Source organism: Tamandua tetradactyla, chromosome 2 (assembly GCF_023851605.1).
Source record: "Tamandua tetradactyla isolate mTamTet1 chromosome 2, mTamTet1.pri, whole genome shotgun sequence".
Lineage (NCBI taxonomy): Eukaryota > Metazoa > Chordata > Mammalia > Pilosa > Myrmecophagidae > Tamandua > Tamandua tetradactyla.
Window position 1 is genome coordinate 178,552,235 of NC_135328.1, and position 19,578 is coordinate 178,571,812.

The 19,578-nt window shown below is 36.1% G+C and overlaps 1 protein-coding gene across 1 annotated transcript in view; it reads left to right on the forward strand.

Moving 5' to 3' along the window:
* EIF2B3 (eukaryotic translation initiation factor 2B subunit gamma) overlaps positions 1–19,578 on the forward strand; it is a 210,471-nt gene that overhangs the window by 46,004 nt on the left and 144,889 nt on the right. The window contains exon 4 of the mRNA XM_077149870.1: positions 14,597–14,752. Coding sequence (XP_077005985.1) covers positions 14,597–14,752 — 156 coding nt within the window. The remainder of the gene's footprint in view (positions 1–14,596; positions 14,753–19,578) is intronic.

The window sequence follows — 19,578 nt, forward strand, 5'->3', positions numbered from 1 at the left end:
TAACTGTTTATTTAGTTCAGGGTTTATTCCTAAAAATATTGGTTCCCTATCCCCCACTCCTCATATTTTTCGCCATAGAGACAGTTACAGTTCTCTTTTGGTTTTTACCTCTGTATTTTTAAATAACAAGCTTATGTTATTACTTCTTTAATTTTCTGTTTCAGACACTATTTATTAATTCACTAGTTGAAAGTAAAGATTTAGCTCTCATCCCTCCTCCTTCCACCTTACAAATACATCCTTCCTTTCCTTCATCCTTGTAATATAGTTATATCATAATTTTGAAAGATCAATATTCAGTGTTTATTTAACTTTGTAGTTTGACTGTATAAACTGATAAGCCATGTGGTCAAATATGGTTATTTTTCTTTCCCAACAATTTTTTCCCTTCAAGTTAATAATCATATTGTTTTTTTTCTTTACTTAGTTTTGTATGAACTAATTAATTCAACTCCAACTTCTTGCTAGCTGTCTGAATCATCTCTCAAGATACATAGATTTGGCTTTCTTTTGCAATGGGTTTGCCTCCAGAACACAGGTGTTGTGAAAACCATCACTATATCTTAAGCTAAAATAGGAAAGGAAAAGATTCATATCAACATTGTTATTGTTGGATACAGATTTGGGCATGTCCAGCATGACTGACCATCTGATCTACAAATATGGTGGAATCGGCTAAAGAACCATGGGAAAAAAATTGAGAAGCAGGCTGCTGAGATGTCCTTCAAGTATGCCTGGGTCTTGAAAAAATTAATAGCTGAATGTGAGCACAGTATCACCGTTGATATCTACCTGTGGAAATTTGAGACCAGTAAGTATTATGTGACCATCATGGATGCCCCAGGACACAGAGACTTCATTAAAAACATGGTTACAGGCACATCTCAGGCTGACTATACTATCCTGATTGTTGCTACTGGTGTTGGTGAATTTGAAGCTGGTATATCCAAGAATGGGCAGATCTGAGAGCATGTCCTTTGGTTTACACACTGGGTGTGAAGCAACTAATAGTTGGTGTTAACAAAATGAATTCCACTGAACCACCATACAGTCAGAAGAGATAGGAGGAAATCATTAAGAAAGTCAGCACCTACATTAAGAAAATTGGCTACAACCCTGACACAGTAACATTTGTGCCAGTTTCTGGTTGGAATGGTGACAACGTGCTGGAGCCAAGTGCTAATATGCCTTGGTTCAAGAGATGGAAAATTCACATAAGGATGGCAACGCCAGTGGAATCACACTGCTTGAAGCTCAGGATTGCATCCTGCCACCTACTCGTTCAACTGACAAGCCCTTGCAGCTGTCTCTTCAGGATGCCTACAAAATTGGTGATATTGGTACTGTGCCTATGGGCCAAGTGGAGACTGGTGTTCTCAAACTGGGCATGGTGGTCACCTTTGTTCGAGTCAGCATTACAACTGAAGTAAAGTTTGTTGAAATGCACCATGAAGCTTTGAGTGACGCTCTTCCTGGGGACAGTGTGGGCTTCAGTGTCTAGAACATATCTCTAAAAGATGTTCATCATGACAATGTGGCTGGTGACAGCAAAAATGCCCCACCAGTGGAAGCAGCTGGCTTCACTGGTCAGATGATTATCCTGAACCATCCAGGCCAAATCAGTGCTGACTGGATTGTCACCCAGCTCACATTGCTTGCAAATTTCTCGAGCTGAAGGTGAAGATTGATCGCTGTTCTGGCAAGAAGCTGGAAAATGGCCCCAAAGTCCTGAAATCTGGTGATGATGCCATTGTTGATATGGTTCCTGGCAAGCCCATGTGTGTTGAGAGTTTCTCTGACTACCCACTTCTGGGTCGTTTTGCCATTCATGATATAAAACAGTTTCTGAGGGTATCATCAAGGCAGTGGACAGGAAGGCTGCTGGAGCTGGCAAGGTCACCAAGTTTGCCCAGAAAGCTCAGAAAACTAAATGAATATTACCCATAACACCTGCCACCCCAGTCTTAATGAGTGGTGTAGAACGGTCTCAGAATTGTTTGTCTCAACTGCCCATTTAAGTTTAGTAGTAAAAGACTGGTTAATGATAACTATGCATCATAAAACCCTCAGAAGGAAAGGAATGTTTTGTGGACCATTTGTTTTTGTGTGGCAGTTTTAAGTTATTAGTTTTTAAAATGAGTACTTTTTAATGGAAACAGTGACCAAAAATCTGTCACAGAATTTTGAGACCCGTTAAAGCAAAGTTTAATGAGAAAACTGTGTTTTCTTTTGGAAGGTCATCCTTGAATTGCTTAGGCAATAGACTCTTATTTCTGGTGTTCCATCTGCTAAATTTGATAGCTCAGGGTAAAGATTTGTTAAGACAGAAATTAAGGTTTTTTTCCACCTCTAAGGGGAGAGATCATGACTTAAGCTGTTTTACGTACTTAATAAAATACAGTGGTTTTTTGGTTGCAACCTTGGTTAGTATGGAAAAGCAGAGGGTAATTTGTAATGTTTATAAGCTTTCTTAGACCACTTTCTGTAATAAAGACCATGTGTTGCATGTAGAATACTTTTGTGTAGTTATGTTTAACTACCCAAAATAATTGAGTAAATGAGTTTATTGTATCTAGATTGTAGGAAAAATAGAAGGTGCTGGAAGTCGGGAGAAAGAAAGATATATAGATTCATTAGCTATTTTTTTCAGTTACATCATCCTAAAGAAGTCTATCCCAGAACTTCTGACTTGCTCCAATATGTATTGGGTTCCTTGCAGGCCTAATGTAAAGCTGTCATCCTGTGATCTCTCTTCACTATCATACCAAGGATTCCCTTTGTCTCTTTCTTGAGTTTGATGCCCTGTTTCCTGGAATCCATAATTCTGTTTTCTGGTTTTGCACCCTTCATTTTTATGAAACACATACTGAATCTGTATGTGTATAGGAGGTAAATTTTTTTGAGGCCTTGCATGCTTGCAGAATCCTTTTATTCTTTGCTCATACTGGATTGATAATGACTAGCAATACAATTCTAAGTTGAAAAGCATCCCTTAGAAGTTTGAAAGTATTGCTCCATTATCTTCTAATGTCAGGATTGTTTAGAAGTCCTAACATTTTTATTCATCTTTCATGTGTGACCAGTTTTTTTCTCTCTGGAAATTTGTAGGATTTTCTTTGTTCCAAGTGTTCTAAAAATTCATGATAAGGTAGTTTTGTGTTAATCTTTTTTATCCATCTGAGCCCTCCACTCAGTGAAACCCTTCAGTTTAGAAATTCATGTCCTTCAGTTTTGGAAAATATTTGTATCGTTTTATTGCTGATTCTTCCTACTGTTTTCTCTGTTCTTTTTTTCTGGATAACATATTATTCTAATAATGGACCTCGTAAACTGGACCTTTAGTTTTCTCATCTTTTCTTTCCTCTTTTCCATTTTTTTTTTTGTCTTTTTACTTAAATTTTACATATGAATGGGGCTTTTGGGATGAATGTCTAAAACCTATTTTATGTTTTTTCCTCTTGGGCTACTCAGATTCCCCAGAGAAGACTAATTCATTCTCTTACCTGAAAGGTAAAAATTTGGCTACTAGTATTCTAGGAAATGAGTGGGGGACAGGATTAGGGGTGTATGTATGTGTGTCAAAATCCTGTATACATACTTTTAAAAATTCTCCTTTTTCAGTAAGGAGCACTCTCTCTCCCCAGCCCAGCTATAAGTATTGTTCCTCAGCCAGACAGACTCTGTTTTATTCTACTCAAAGTCTAAGTCTTTAAGTCCTCCACTAAGGTGGGACTTGGACTGTAGGTGGGTTGTACAAAGTAGAGAAGTTGAATCTTTCAACAAGCCCTCCTTATTTATTTATTTAAATTATTATTTTGTTTCTTTATTGATCCTCTGTTTACATGTTCTATCTATTGGAGAGAGTTGTATATTAAAGTCTTCCACTATTATTGTAGGGACAGGTTTTGCCAGTGTTTGCCTTATGTACTTTGGGGAAACTTGATTAGACATTTAAATATTCATATTTGTTTTCTTTTTGGTGATTTGGTCCTTTTATTAATGTATAGTGTCCTTTTTATCTCAACGTTTTTGCATTTGCAGACTGTTTTGTCTGATATTAGTAATGCTACCTCAAACTTATAATCAGCATATAGATGGATCCTATTTTTTAATCCATTCTGCAAATCTGTTTTTTATTGAAGTGTTTAATCCATTAACATACAAAGTTATTACTGTAAAGGAAATTCTTACTTCACCTATTTTATCCTTTGATTTTTGTTTGTCAGTTCTATTTTTTTCTTTTTATCCTTTTAGTTACTGTGCTGGTTTGGAAGGATTTATGTACCCTAGAAAAGCCATGCTTTAATCCTAGTCAATCTTGTGGGAGCAATGGTTTATTCTAATCCTTCTTCAGCATTATAGGTTGGAAACTTGATTAGGTTATCTCCATGGAGATGTGACGTCTTATTTAAACTCCCCCCATCCCGCCCTCCAGTTTCTGAACTGTTTGGAGAATTTGGTATAAGTTTTTTGGTTCTCAGTTTTCCTACCACTGGCTTAGAATTCATTTTGTCAATTTTGTCTCCTCTCCCATTCTTCCTGTATTTGTGGGTTAATGAATTTTAAAAAATCATTTTGCTGTTATTTCAGTGATGTATTTGAAGGAGAAAATATATGTCTTCAATCTACCATCTTTATCTGAAAGATAAAGGAGGGGAGATGACAGGAAGGTCAGTATCTGACTGCAGCAAAGAAGAGGAATAGGTGATATTGTGTGTTGTGTGCGTCGAATGATCTGAAGTCATGGAGGAGTGAGTGAAATAGTCTGAAGATGAAAATAAGGAGCAAGGAGGACACCTATTCTACCTCTGAGCCCTTTGGTAGAAGGATGTATGGAAAGAAAAGACCACCACATAAAAGGGCTACAGGATAAGCAGTAATATCAGGCAACAGCCAGATTTTAGTAAAAATAAGAAAAGAGAAATAGTGGAAATGACTAACTTGCTCATGGTAAGACCATCCCTTCCTTGGTGGCAATACCAAGCCACTGCAGTTTATCAAAGAGGCCTCCAGAGCTCTACCTTTACCTTGAGAAAAAAAGCCCCCTTCCTCAGCTTTGACACTGATAGGTAGGACTTAAGGAAGGCCTCAAAGCTCCTTCTTAGTAAGACAACTATTCTCTTGTCACACACCACTTGGCCTTACCACTTCACACTGCCTAAGAGTCTAATCTCTTGATATAGGATAGTGATGATGATGATGATGCAGTATAACTAATCATGCCTTATACCTTAGTTATCACCAGAAGTTTATGCTTCCTAGGTCCGTTGTCATCTTCTGGATTCTTATCTGTGTGTCCTGTAATCTGACTAAATCTCCTTCCCCCTCTCTCCACCATGGCCGTCAAATAACTTTTCTCACCTTATTCTAGACCCTGCCTCTGATGTTAGCTTTATTTGTATTTGTAGTAGGCAATCTCCTGCCAATTGTGCTAAACCCATGGAGATCTATATGAACACAATTAACAAGGGAAAGGGTTACTTACCTTGCTTGTTATACTGGACCTTGTTCTTGCCTCTTTAAGCTCTATGGCATAGACATGGGACAGAGAAAATGTCCTTCTCAGCAGTTTGGAGTTGTTAAAATCAGATACCAGAGTGATAAACTCTTAGAACCTTAGAATTAGAAAAGATCTATAAACACATCTAATCTAATTTCTTACCCTGCATAAGAATCTATTCTTGAGTATCTCTCATAGAAATTACTCTAGGCTGTACTTGAAAACCTCCATTGGGGGTTTCTCATGAGGTTGTCACTGCCATTGTTGAATAGCTCCAACTATTAAGAAATTTTTTCCCAATGTTGAACAAATCAGTGCCCCCTTAAATTTCTGCTTTTTTATCATATTCTCTCTTTGAGCAACCAAAACATATTATCTTCCTCTTCTAATGGCAGCCTGTTCTAGTTTGCTAGCTGCTGGAATGCAACACACCAGAGACAGATTGGCTTTTAATAAAAGGGGATTTATTTTATTAGTTCATCAGAGGAAAGGCAGCTAACTTTCATCTGAGGTTCTTTCTTATGTGGGAAGGCATAGGGTGATCTCTGCTGGCCTTCTCGCCAGGCCTCTGGGTTCCAACAACTTTCCCCAGGGTGATTCCTTTCTGCATCTCCAAAGGCCTGGGCTGAGCTGCTTGGGCTGTGCTACATTGAGATCTCTCATTTAAGCACCAGCCAATTAAATCAAACACCATTCATTACAGCAGGCATGCCTCTTAACTGACTGCAGGTGTAATCAGCAACAGATGAGGTTCACATACCATTGGCTCATGTCCACAGCAACAGAACTAGGCACCTTCACCTGACCAAGCTGACAACTGAACCTAACTACCACACAGCCTTTTAGTTATTGTGTCCTTAAGTTCTTCTCTTGTCTAAGCATCCCTAGTTCTTATGATTTTCAGATCTTTGAGCTCCTTGGAACCCCCTCTAATCATTCTGATTTGTCAGTGTCTCTTTCAAAGTGTGATGTTATAAATGTGACTTGAACAGTGCAAATCACAGTGGGATTATTACACTTTATGATCTGCAGACCATTATTGTTATGAGATTTATTCATTTCAGTAAAAATGAAGTCTTACATTCATATAGTACCCCACATTTTCAGGTATCATATACAAGTTACTCTGACATACTATTTATCTTCAGTTTAATTTTTCACCAACTGTAATTTGTTTTTTTATCATTGTACTTGTAATGATAATCCATAGTTTACAGAATTGTTCACTGTGTTGTGCAGTCCTATGGTGTTTTGTTTTGCTTTTTCTTACACCCAAAACATCCCATACCCCCCTATTGTTTATTATTTTTTTGTCTGTTTTTTTTTTTCTTACTCATCTGTCCATACACTGGGTAAAGGGAGTGTCAGTCATAAGGTTTTCACAATCACATTGCAATTGGTTTTAAACAATAAGATGTCTGATCAGTTATAAATGAAATATGAATGGACTTAAAGAGGACCCAGATTCACCTAGTGCCACTACTACTGCTGGGTTTTTGTTTTGTCTTGTCCAAAAAAATGAGTTTAATTCTATCAATATTAATAGAATTGTATGAGAATTAAATAAAATAAGGTATGTGAAAGAGCTTTGCAAACTGTAAAATGCTATCCAGTTTTAAGTTAATTATTTTTGTCATCAACTCTGTTAGAAATAGCATAGCCTAAGTAAACCAGTTGAACTGGCAGTAGTAGGTAAGAGCATAACTTTTGCTTCCGAACTGGAGTCTCTCTGGATTGGAAGCCTAAAAGAATATTACTACTCAGGCTATTGTTTTGTTTTGTTTTGTTTTTACAAGGGCAGGCTCTGGGAATTGAACTCCGGTCTCCAGCATGGCAGGTGAGAATTCTGCCACTGAGCCACCATTGCACCGCCCCAGGCTATTGTTTTTTAAGAATGATCATCAAAATTGTAGTTAATACGTCATGATGATTCCCAAAGTGGATTAAAGAGTCAAGACCTTAAAATCACCGTTATTAATGATAGTTAACCAAGAACAAAACTATTATAGTTGCACAGTTCTATACCATAAAGAACTTCAAGATGGTGCAGCCCTCTCATCTTACAGATAACAAAACAGAGGCCGAGAGAGGGAGTAACTTATTCAAGGTCACGGGTGGAATTAATAGGAAAAAAAAAAAAAACACGCACACACAATCTTGAAAATTGCTTTTTAGGGATGTCAAAACCCTGGTTTTAATTTTCTGAACTTATTGTCTTTTTCTCACATTATTATAAATTCTCCTTTATCACAGCCCCTAATACACCCTCTGCGTGCCTTCTCCCAGGCTTTCTGGTTTCCAAGTAGACTAGACAATATTTTTATGCCATGCTCCAGGATAAAATTAAAATACAAGTTATAGACAGAAAATATGTAATGTAATTGTAGGAGTATGTTTCATGGTCTTAGAGTGTTTTACTAGACTATGGGGCAATAATATTTTTATCCAGTAGGGCTCTTAATGTCTGACCAAAGAGCAAAATGAAATTGTTTAATATAAATTCAACATAATTATTTTAGAGTGATGATTTGCTTTGAGAAAACAAAAAAAATACTTGTTTTTCTATTAGTGTCATTGCATTTAGAGATTAAAATTATATTGCCGATATCTAAATCCTGTAAGAGAAGTGGTTAGCAGTTTCATAGAGAACTCATTTTAATAATTAGAAATTAATACATTCTCAGTTACTTCTTTCTTGGTTTCAGCATTGGAAAGATGAATAGATTTCCTCTATTTGTTCTTAACCTGAATAGAAAAGCTTCCTTTGTGAAGGTGAATGAACTCTAAATATTGGAACTATAAATATTTTAAAAATATTTTTATTGAGAAATATCCACACACATACAGTCCAAGCATACTATACAATCAGTGGCTCACAATAGCACCACATAGTTGTATATTCTTTACCGTGATCATTTTTAGAACATTTGCATTGCTCCAGAAAAGGAGCTAAATATTAAGCCTCTATTTTAAAGTTATAAATCTAGCATTTTATCTTCTAGCCATGTCCTCCACAACAGCTGCATCTGATTTCCTGCCTTTCAGACTTCTCCACTATGCTTTTTTATTTGGAAATAACAGTTTAATACCCTACCTCCTGGCTTTAGAAAGCTGCAGAGTTACCTCTGTGGACACTACTCTTCTTCCTTTCATCCTCACTCTGAAAAGCCACAGTTGCTACAAGGGGCGCACTCAGCTCTTTCAGAAAGTATGGGTATCTAAATATCTGAAATGAAACGTTTCTTTTTGTATCAAATTAAGCAAGGAAGAGGAAACAAGAAGAACACTAATAGTTACTGATGCTTGTTTGCCAGCACTATATCAAACACTGGGAAAACAAAGATAAAAGAACTCCTAATGGAACTCTAAGTGTAGGTGGGAAAGCATATAATCCAGTTTGTGATTTAAGGCCTATAATGAACCAGAAAATGTTTCATCTCTAGAGGAAATAAAATATTGGTTCTGCCCTTTCTAGTATCTGTGACAAGTCCTGAATCTTTTTTAATCACATTATTTATTTATATATATATATTTTATTAAGTTTTAAAATATATAATAAGAAAGAAATACAAGTATTCTTAACATATGTTCATTCCGTTCTACATATATAATCAATAATTCACAATATCATCACATAGTTGCATATTCATCATCATGATCATTTCTTAGAACATTTCCATCAATTCAGAAAAAGAAATAAAAAGGCAACAGAAAAATAAAACGAAAACGGAGAAAAAAAATTATACATACCATACCCCTTACCCCTCCCTTTCATTGATCACTAGCATTTCAAACTAAATTTATTTTAACATTTGTTCCCCCTATTATTTATTTTTATTCCATATGTTCTACTCATGTGTTGACAAGGTAGATAAAAGGAGCATCAGACACGAGGTTTTCACAATCACACAGTCACATTGTGAAAGCTATATCATCATACAATCATCATCTAGAAACATGGCTACCGAAACACAACTCTACATTTTCAGGCAGTTCCCTCCAGCCTCTCCATTACATCTTGGATAACAAGGTGATATCTACTTAATGCATAAGAATAACCTCCAGGATAACCTTTCGACTTGATTTGGGAAGGACCTGAATCTTGATGAGCAGTTGGGGTCAGAAGAGAGGAAAGAGAATACATTCTTGTCACTTTACTGTGGCAAGTTAACATTGGCTAAATGAAGGGGAATTGTGTGAGAGAAGGCTGAATTAGGTAGGTGAAGTCATGTGTGGAAGTCATTTAATATTCTAAGGAATTTTAATTTAATCCTGTAGAACAGTATTTCTAAAATGCAATGTACTGACAGCCAGCTGATATGCAAGGTGGAGAACCTGAAGAAAATATTAGAATTTCTTGTTCTTTTAAGTTTATCTCTAAGTGTCTATTTTTGTGTTTGTTGTATAATGAACATATGCCATTATGGTGATTTGTGCATTTAAAAATAAATTTTAAAAGTAATTTAGGGGTGGGCCACAGTGGCTCAGCAGGTGCAAAGTTCTTTCCTGCCATGCCAGAGACCCGGATTCGATTCCCAGTGCATGCCCATGCAATAAAAAAAAAAAAAAGGTAATTTAATAAGTAGGGATAAGTGTTCAACTTTTTCTATTTTTTTATGTTTGGAGGTCACCGTTTTAGGATGTCTTTAAGTACAGAAATAGAATAAGCAGTAGAAATGAGAGTATGAACTAGAATAAGGAAAAACTGGAGCAAGGGAGACAGTTGAGACCAGAAAAATATTTTGAGGCCTGAACTAAAATTCTACAGTGGAGATTAAAAAAGAAGGAGGACATGAGAACCAGTGAGGTGGTGGCGTGAGAGAGGATGTACTCCAGGGCTATGGCCAGATTCCTGAGTTTAGCCTGTGAATGGTTGTGACACTATGATTGAGCTAAGAAGCACAGGAAAGATGTTTACTCTGAGCCTAAACATTATTGCCTTTCTTTCTTACACACTGATCTGGTCATTTGTTCTTGCACCTGTTGCCCAAAACTCAGTGAAAACAAACTGGCAGTTGGTGCTTACATTGCTGTGCACTTTGTGGACTGCAAACTTGGAATCTTTTCAAATACTTTGAACCAAAATTAGCCTGGTGAGTTCTCCATTGCAGGTTGACATTGGTGTTTATTAACACACACAAACTGTTCTTGGGAATTGGATTGGTATTGGACCAGATAGGAAAATGTATATTGTGACCATTCATAGACATGCCAACTAGCTGAATTCATTACCATTAATTCCATATTGCAGGGACAGAGTACAGAATGGTGATTTGGATCAAAGCCATTGTTTGGGGAAGTGCTGGGTGGGTACAAGCATGGTAGTTAGCTTGGCCTGACAGTTTTTTCCAGGAGACTGTATTTTTCTTTCTCTTTGCCATAGGAAATGTTTGCCAGATTGTGTTATTTATAACAGTCGTGGAACAGCTGCCAGGATAAGAAAAGAGGCTATTCCCAGTAGCTTTTCCTGCCTCCTACCCTACCGTCACTACCACACACACATACATCCGGTTTTCTGATTTAACTTTTTTTCTTTTTTTTCCTCTGGTTTTTCTCAGCAGTTTTGTTTTGATTGAAAATGCTCTTGTAATGAGAGGTTCAGGGCTTTGCTATGGCTTAGTAACTGGGTTTTCTGAGCTTAATTTTTTTTGCTTTAGCCACAACTGACTGGCAGCAGTTTGGGTTTTGAATTCCTGGGTATCTTGACTTCTTTACAAATACTAAAATGTTGCTTTCCCTTGGGGACCTTGTATGTCTCCACTTTGTCAACAATGTACACATTTACTATCTTATAGAAATATGCTTTTTAAAGCCTTTACCATAACCCTGGCTTCACTAAGAGCAGACTTGGGCTCCAGTTGATCTCTGTGGAAGAAGAGGTGTATTGTTGGTATTAAAACAGAACTGGGTCCCTGAAACAGAAGGCAGATGAAAATTGGGGTAACTTTTACGTTGATTGTTTCTAAGATATATACAACTACTTCATGGTCCAAACAGTCCATGTTATTCATGGCTTGTGGTCACATGTGATCAAAAGTACCTTTCTGGGGTTCGGTTCCCCCCCCAAAAAAAAAGTACCTCTCTGGCTCTTACGGTTTTTCCACTTCTCTCTCAGGGCTCCAAGCACATTTGCATTTCTAATTTGGGCTTTACATTTTTAGAATAAGATCAAAGCAGTGAGGTTTGAAATTATTTCAAAATAAGAAGTTGAAAACATTTTAAATCAAAATAATGTTCATTTTTTTTCTATTACAACTTTTATAAAAATGTAGAGAAAAGCAAATGGTATTATAATGGTGTAAGGATGTTTTATTTTTCTTTTTAGACTTTTGTTTCTTCCAGGATTTCCAGCTTTGGAAACAAAGTACGTTGATTAGACAGCAAAGATTTTTCTTTGGAGGCGATATGATTATAAAGAGGACTGGAAAGTATTTGGTGTCAGTGAATCTTACATGGTACATCTGTATCCTAGGCCTTGCCCTTTCAAACCAAAGCCCTTCTTTTCACACTGAAAACAGATGGCAACCAGACACTAGAGTCTGTTTGTTGTGCTCCTTGGGGATTTTGCATTCAGTTCAGCAGAAAGTCATTTAAGAGCAAAGAGAAAAATGAGCCTGTAGCCTGTTCACAATTATGCAGAACTTGTCAGATATTCACTATGTTGACAGATTTAAGCACTTTTGCAGATATTGAATGATAACAGCATTTCTTTTGTAAGACAATGTTGTCACCTCTTCAGAGGCATCTGCACTGGGGTTATAATTTATTATAGAACAGCCAAGGTGGAGAAATCAGTCATTTTAGAGAAACTTAGAAAAAATAGAAAGGAAAATTTCCCTCAGCAAACTGTCATTTCTATTGTGATGAAATGGGACAACTACTGTGCTGTTTTAGGGACAATTGTGTGAATGTCTTTAGTAATGGCTGAGTCCCCTGCCTTTCTAAGCATTTTTATAAATAGGATTCTGCAGGTTGTTTCCTCCTTAGTTTTCTTATATGTGGGCTTATTTGTTAGTGTTTGGTAGTTCCTGGATGTTGAGTTGCAGACTTAGGAATTTTTTCTCTAAAAAGACAATGTTCATGGAAAAATTTTTTCTTCATCTCAGTTTAAGAACCAAAAAGAATTATGGGAACCTTAAACAAAAGGGTAGAGAAACTTGAACTTCTTAACTGTAAGAGCCCAGCAAAAGGAATTGTTTAGGCTATAAATAATGAATTATATGTAGAAAAATAAATTATGTATCTGGGACATTCAGAATAAAAAATTTCAGTTAGTAAGACAAGGCATTCTGATGGTTGAGCCACTCTTTCAGAATGAACATGAGTCTTTGCTTTAGTAAAATGTGAATTTTAATCATCCATTTTCCCACCCAAAGCAGGAATCTAAATTTTAAATTAAAATCTTAGGGAAGTTGGAATCATAGAAATTGCCACATAGATATTCACTTTATTCCTGAGCCTGCATCTATGATAAAACATAATGGCAAAATGTTTGAGTAGAAATTTGTTTAAAATATCCTGAGTAACCTTACTTAGACTTAAAACTTTCTAATCCACATTTTCTCCATGTTCCAGCATAGGGCCTGGCATAAACTAAGTGCTCAATAAATGTTGAAGAAATGAGTCATTGTAAGTTACAATCCAATTTCTGCTTGGGCAGTTCAAATTATAGGGAACTCGTTGCTTACCAAATTGACTAGTTCTGATTGATACCAAGTTGATACAGAAACCAAAAATACTGTGCTTGCTTTACCTATTGTTCTTAGTTTTGCTCTTGGGCTACTCAGGTAAAATTTGGTCCTACATTCAGACTGTCAAGTATTTGAAGAATGCTGCTATCTCTCTTTGTTAACCCCCACTCCCTCACTCCTTGTCCTGCCCACTGTGCCCCTCACATACAATCTTTTCTCTTTCCTGCTAAAAATCCTGTTGTTTCAGCTGTCATGGTTTCTAGCTCTCTTACTATCTTGATCACCTTCTTATTGATACTTGCTAGTTTATCAAGGCTACAAAAATATGATACTCTAGCTGGACACAAAACTCTAAATTTAGATCTGTCTGATACAACGGGCTAGAACCTCTCTTAAATAGGTCATCAAACTAGCAAAACTGTGTTTCTTTAAATGCTCTTCAGTAATGCAGATCCATTAGTTATAGAAAAAGCTAATAGCCATTATTAGCTTTTAGACCTTAGACAAGTTATATAGCTAGTATTAACAGGTTTCTTTACTATAAGGGTCAAACAGTAACAGTGCTGACTGTATAAAGTTGTGAAAATTAAGTGAACTAGTACATGCAAAGTGTTATCACAATTCTTGGAAATACTAAGTATTTATTAAATGTTAATTGCCATTATTACTTATTATTATCATTAATCTGAATTACTAGAATTGTAATCAGAAAACCCATCACTGTGAGAAAAAACTTTTCCTTCCTTGATTTATGCATTCATTTGTTAAGCAGTTATTAAATGCCTTCAGGGTGCCAGACACTGTGGTAGGTAGGCTTCACTGTTCTTATCCATAAAAGTGTGGGTGAATAATACTAACAACCCAAGCTCTGTGAAATTGTTATAAAGATAAAATAAGTGCTTTGTACATACTTGAGATTGTATTATAATTGTGTTTATTAGCTAAACTGAGTTCCCAAAGGAAAGAGTGCTATATTCATCCTGTTATTTCCTAGTACTTTAGCTAAGTCACTATCCTACAGTATTTCGGAGCCATATTGAATGATCAAACTTTGTGAAAATGCTTTTAAAAATTAAAGGAATGTATAAATATAAGACCATTAATTCTGTAGTCATAGAAATAAGCAGTGTGGTGGTGGTCAGACTGTTCCTTAGAATCCAGGGTTCCAGTGATCCTCAGAGAATGCCCAATAAGACCCACAAAGGGAAGGTAAAAATTACAAATTCTTCCCCAGTATGATTCTATTAGAACAAATCCCATTTTTTTAAACTTGTCTTGCTTGCTGCTTTTAAAAGATTTTAAACCCTTGTCTAGTTTGTGTTGGCATCTAAGCTGTCATAAGTTTATCCTGTGATGATTTGTATGGTCTACTGTCCTTTTGATTATTCCCCTCTCCCTTTGACAGACTGATGTGCTGGTCTTGAGCTGTGATCTGATAACAGATGTTGCCTTACATGAGGTTGTGGATCTATTCAGAGCTCATGATGCATCACTTGCCATGTTAATGAGAAAAGGCCAGGATGGCTTAGAACCAGCTCCAGGTCAAAAAGGAAAAAAAAAAAGCAGGTAAGAAAAACTGGAGTTTGATTTATCTCATTGCTGCATTTTTACAGTAATTATTTTTGTTTATGCTTTCATTTAACAAACATTTATTGATAATCTGATACATACCCTGGCACTGTGCTAGAGGTTGATGACATAAAGTCAAGTAAGAGACAATACTTGATTTAAAGAGGCTTATTTATATGTGGTGAGGAATACTCAAGATTATTTGCATGGTGTTTAAGGCTCAAATACTTTACTGCATGTCTCTAAGAGACAAAAAGTCTAATTTAAAATCAAAGTTTTAAAAATATTTAAACTTTGATCACAAATTTAATTAGATACCTTTCAATGATTTAAATTACTATTACAAATTTAGTATGGTTGATTCTCTTAAATAACTCTAGTAACCCTAAATAGCCAACAAATGCCACCATAGTTACCATGCTTGCCTTCATAGAATTAAAGTGTTGTTTGTTGTTTTCCTAGGATTCTGTAGCAATTTTTTCTTCTCTTTTTAATATTCCTAAAGTTATAATAATCTTACCAGACCAGTTTTAAAAAGGAGAATAAGATTTCAGTTCAGCTAAAGTTACAGAATTTGGTTATTGACCTGTTCATTTCTGGTTGAGTCATGGTACCTGATGGCTTCTCCCAAAATGTCTGACCCTAAGCCACTGATTCTGTGGCTGGTCTACTGGTCTACTTTATTTATGACTGAATATGACCAAAAGCTTTTTTAATGACACTCATTATATAGTTTTAGTGTTTTACTCCATGGAGTTTTTCCCTGGAATGATGTGTTCATGTTTTGCTTAGCCTCATTATGTAAACCACTATTCTGTCTTTATTATACATTGGCCTAGCCTGTCACAATTATTGGAAACTATGTATGGCTTACTAGTATCTTACTATTAGTTGATCCACCTAGAGCTTTCCTTCCTAGAATATGAATAATCTAGTCTTTATTTTTTAGTTTTCTTCTTTAGAAAATTTGGCTATTTTATTATTTTGGAATATAGCATTGAGACTTCTTTCTACTTGCTCTCTGTGTTCAGGTGGATCACTGGTGCACATTAATTCTTGGATCCCCTTTCCACTTTGTTATGTGTCATTCTCATACTGATCAGATCTTTCCTAATCAATCCTTTTGTTCTTGATAGAGTTTCTAATTTTGTGAAACTGGCTGGTTTACTCACAGCTCCCTTTTCTAGGTATGCAGGTAGAAACTAGATATCCATAACTTAAAAACACATAACATTTTATAATATAATTTTATTTCTTTTTATCTATACTCCGATGCTTATAATAATCACTTAAAAATCAAATATATGCTAACTTTTCTTTGTATTAAATTTTTTTAGTACATTTCATATTAGTTTTGTTTGTTATATCATTATAAATGCATAGCTTTTCACAGTTTTACTTTAAATTATAAATATTACTTATCTACTCATCCATTAAAAATTATTTTGATGCTTCAATTGTAACATCTTGGCCAGTGGAAGTCTCGTTAAACTAGCTCCTATATCCTCTTTGAAAAAGTAACTTACTTTAACTAGAGTGTGAGTGAGGGAGAGACAAGAAGAAGAGATGGACTGGAGAAGATACAGTGATCAAACTGAAGAGTTTGAATTTTGTCTCCCAAAGAGTGGGGAGTGTTGAGGAATTTTAAGCAAGAGATTGTTAGGATGAGACAGAGAAGTGTTTTAGAGAGATTTCATTTTAACAGGAAATTTTAAACTCCCCAGTATCCATATTTTGTACATTTAAAAGCTGAGGTTCACCTAAATAATTGAGTTTTAAGTTCATCTCATGGAATGTGATCCATTTCAGTGCTAACCATTTTTTTTGCCTTAAGATTGTATGTTTGACCTGCCTTTTTGCTGCTGTTGTGTGCTAGAACAGCCAGCAGCCCCCTGTTACCCAGAAATTGTTTAATAGTCTGGATATCCGAGGTCCTAGTTCCCAAATGATGTTCTTTCAGATTTATAGCCAGAATGGCTAAAGGCTAATGTTTCAGGAGCCATCTTTCTCCCCCATGTTACTTTTTTTTAAGAAGACTTGTGGGAAATGCAGATACTAAGGAGGAAAGGATCAAATTTGTGTTTTGACTTTTTGATCCGTTTTTTTTCTTGCTGCAGGTCTTTATACATGTTGTTTTGTGTCTGAAGTGTTCTGCATGTCCCCCTCCCCAGTGCATAATCTAAATTTAGCCATCAGTTTATTTTCTGAGAGAAGCTTTCCTTGATCCTTAAATATAAAATTATATCCTCACTTTGCTTACATATAGCAGTCTGCATTCTTATTTACTCTCTACTGGATTGTAAACTCCACGAGGGCAAGAATGATGTATGTTTTGTTCATTTTATCTCTAATACCTGGCCCAGTTCTGACACATGGTGGTAAGCACTCAATAGATATTACTGAATGAATGATTGATTGGATAAGAGGCCTGTCTATAAAAGCAACTCTTATTGCTCCCAGGTAAGAGAAAGTCCAATTAAGCCCTAGTTGTTTAAATTCTAAAAATATGAATCTGAGCTGTGTTTGGATTCATGAGTGGATATTGTAAGACCACATAGACTTATGATGATTTTGAAATATGGGTTTGGTGGGCTGACACTACATTGTCTAATAATTTATGTTTAGAGGTGGTTTTAGATTTTTAAATAGAGACTTAGTGCTATAGCATGATTGTTAGGCACACAGGCTCTAGAAATTGATTGCCTGAAAACTGTATGAACTTGAGCTCATTAGATAGCTCTGTGAGCATTCTCAGGCTTCAGCACTACCCCAGGCAAGGGCGGAATTAAGGTCTGACTGAGAGACAAAGTAACTAGTCAGGTGAATGGGAATAATTCCCTAAGGGGTGTATCCCCACCAAGAAAAGTTTGGGGGGGGGCATGTCTAGCTCAAGTAACAGCCCTCATTCAGGGAGTTCAGGTCCTAGGGGCTGGAAACAGAAGCAACTTAAACCCTCATTACTTTCTGCTTATGGGAAGCTGAAGGCTGACAAGCCCCACATGCTGGGCAGAATAGAAAAAGTACAGAGTGTAGAGGCTTCATAGAAAAGTCTGACAACCTGCTGGGTCTCACCTTCAGGGAATTTTGACATGGATTACACACTCCTCCTGAGATGTGGGCCTGTCTGGTCTGGGAAAGCCTGACTGGTGTAGATCATATCTGAGGAGACTGCCCTCATGAAAAGGTTCCATATACACAGGACAAGAACCACAAAAACAAGAGCTGAGAAATTTTGATCAGTTAAGTGGAAGATAAGCTAGAGGTCTAGAATAAATTGAACTGAATGCCAAAGAACAGATAGAGAACAAAGCCAACCAGCAATAGACAAAAGTTCCAGAATAAACTAAATAAGGAAATCAAATGCCTAGATGCCAGCAAAAAATACTGAATCATACTAGGAAAAATAAAGATATGTCCCAGTCAAAGGAACAAGCCAGCATTTCAAATGAGATACAGGAGATGAAAAAGCTAAATAAAGATGTTTAAAAGACACACAAAATCACATCAAAAATCAAATCAGTGAGTTGAGAGAATTTATGGTAAAGAAGATGAAGGATATAAAGAAGATATTGGGCGAACATATAGAAGAACTCAAAAGTTTGAAAAAACAAATGGCAGAACTTACGGGAATGAAAAGGCACAATAGATGAGATGGAGATCTACAATAGCAGATTTGAGGAGGCAGAATAAAGGATTTGTGAACTAGAGGACAGGACATCTGAAATCCTATATACAAAAGAACAAATAGGGAAAAAATGAAAAAATATACACAAGGCCTCATGGAATTGAAAGACAACATAAGTGCATGAGTATTTGTGTTGTGGGTATTCCAAAAGGACATGAAAAGGAAAAGGAGGCAGAAAAACCAATGGAGAAAATAATCTGAAAATTTCCATCTCTTATGTAAGACTTAAAATTACAGATCCAAGGGTGGGCCACAGTGGCTCAACAGGCAAGAATGCTCACCTGCCATCCCAGAGGACCCAGGTTCGATTCCCGATGCCTGCCCATGTAAAAAAAAATTACAGATCCAAGAAGGACAGCGTACCCCAAATAGAATAGATCCAAATAGATCTACTCCAAGACACCTACTAATCAGATTGCCGAATACCAAAGACAAAGAGAGAACTCTGAAAGCAGCAAGTGAAAAGCAATCCATCAAATACAAGGGACACTCAATAAGACTATGTGAAGATTTCTCAACAGAAACCATGGAGGCAAGAAGAGAAAGTTTTGGTATATTTAAGATTCTGAAAGAAAAAAAACTGCCAACCAAGATTTATACAAAGCAAAACTGTCCTTCAAAAATGAGGAGGAGTTTAAAATATTTTCAGACAGTCACTAAGAAAGTTTGTTGCTAGGAAAATGGCTCTACAAGAAATACTAAAGGGAGCACTACAGGCATATAGGAGAAGACAGGAGAGAGAGGTCTGGAGAAGAGTGTAGAAATGGAGACTATCAGTAAAGGTAAATAGAAAAAAATAAGATATGGCATATAAAATCCAAAAGACTGCTTTTATAATAATAACATTAAATGTTGATGGATTCAACTTCCCAATCAAAAGACATAGTGGCAGAATGGATTGAAAAACAAAATCCATCTGTGTGCTGTCTTCAAGAGACTCACTTTAGACCCAAGGACAAAAGTAGATTGAAAGTGAAAGACTGGGTAAAGATATTTCATGCAAACAACAACCAGAAAAGAGTGAGGGTAATTTTACTAATATCCAACAAATTAAATTTCAAAGCAAAACAATTAAAAGAGACAAAGAAGGACATTATATATTCATCAAGAAGACGTTAACAATCATAAATATT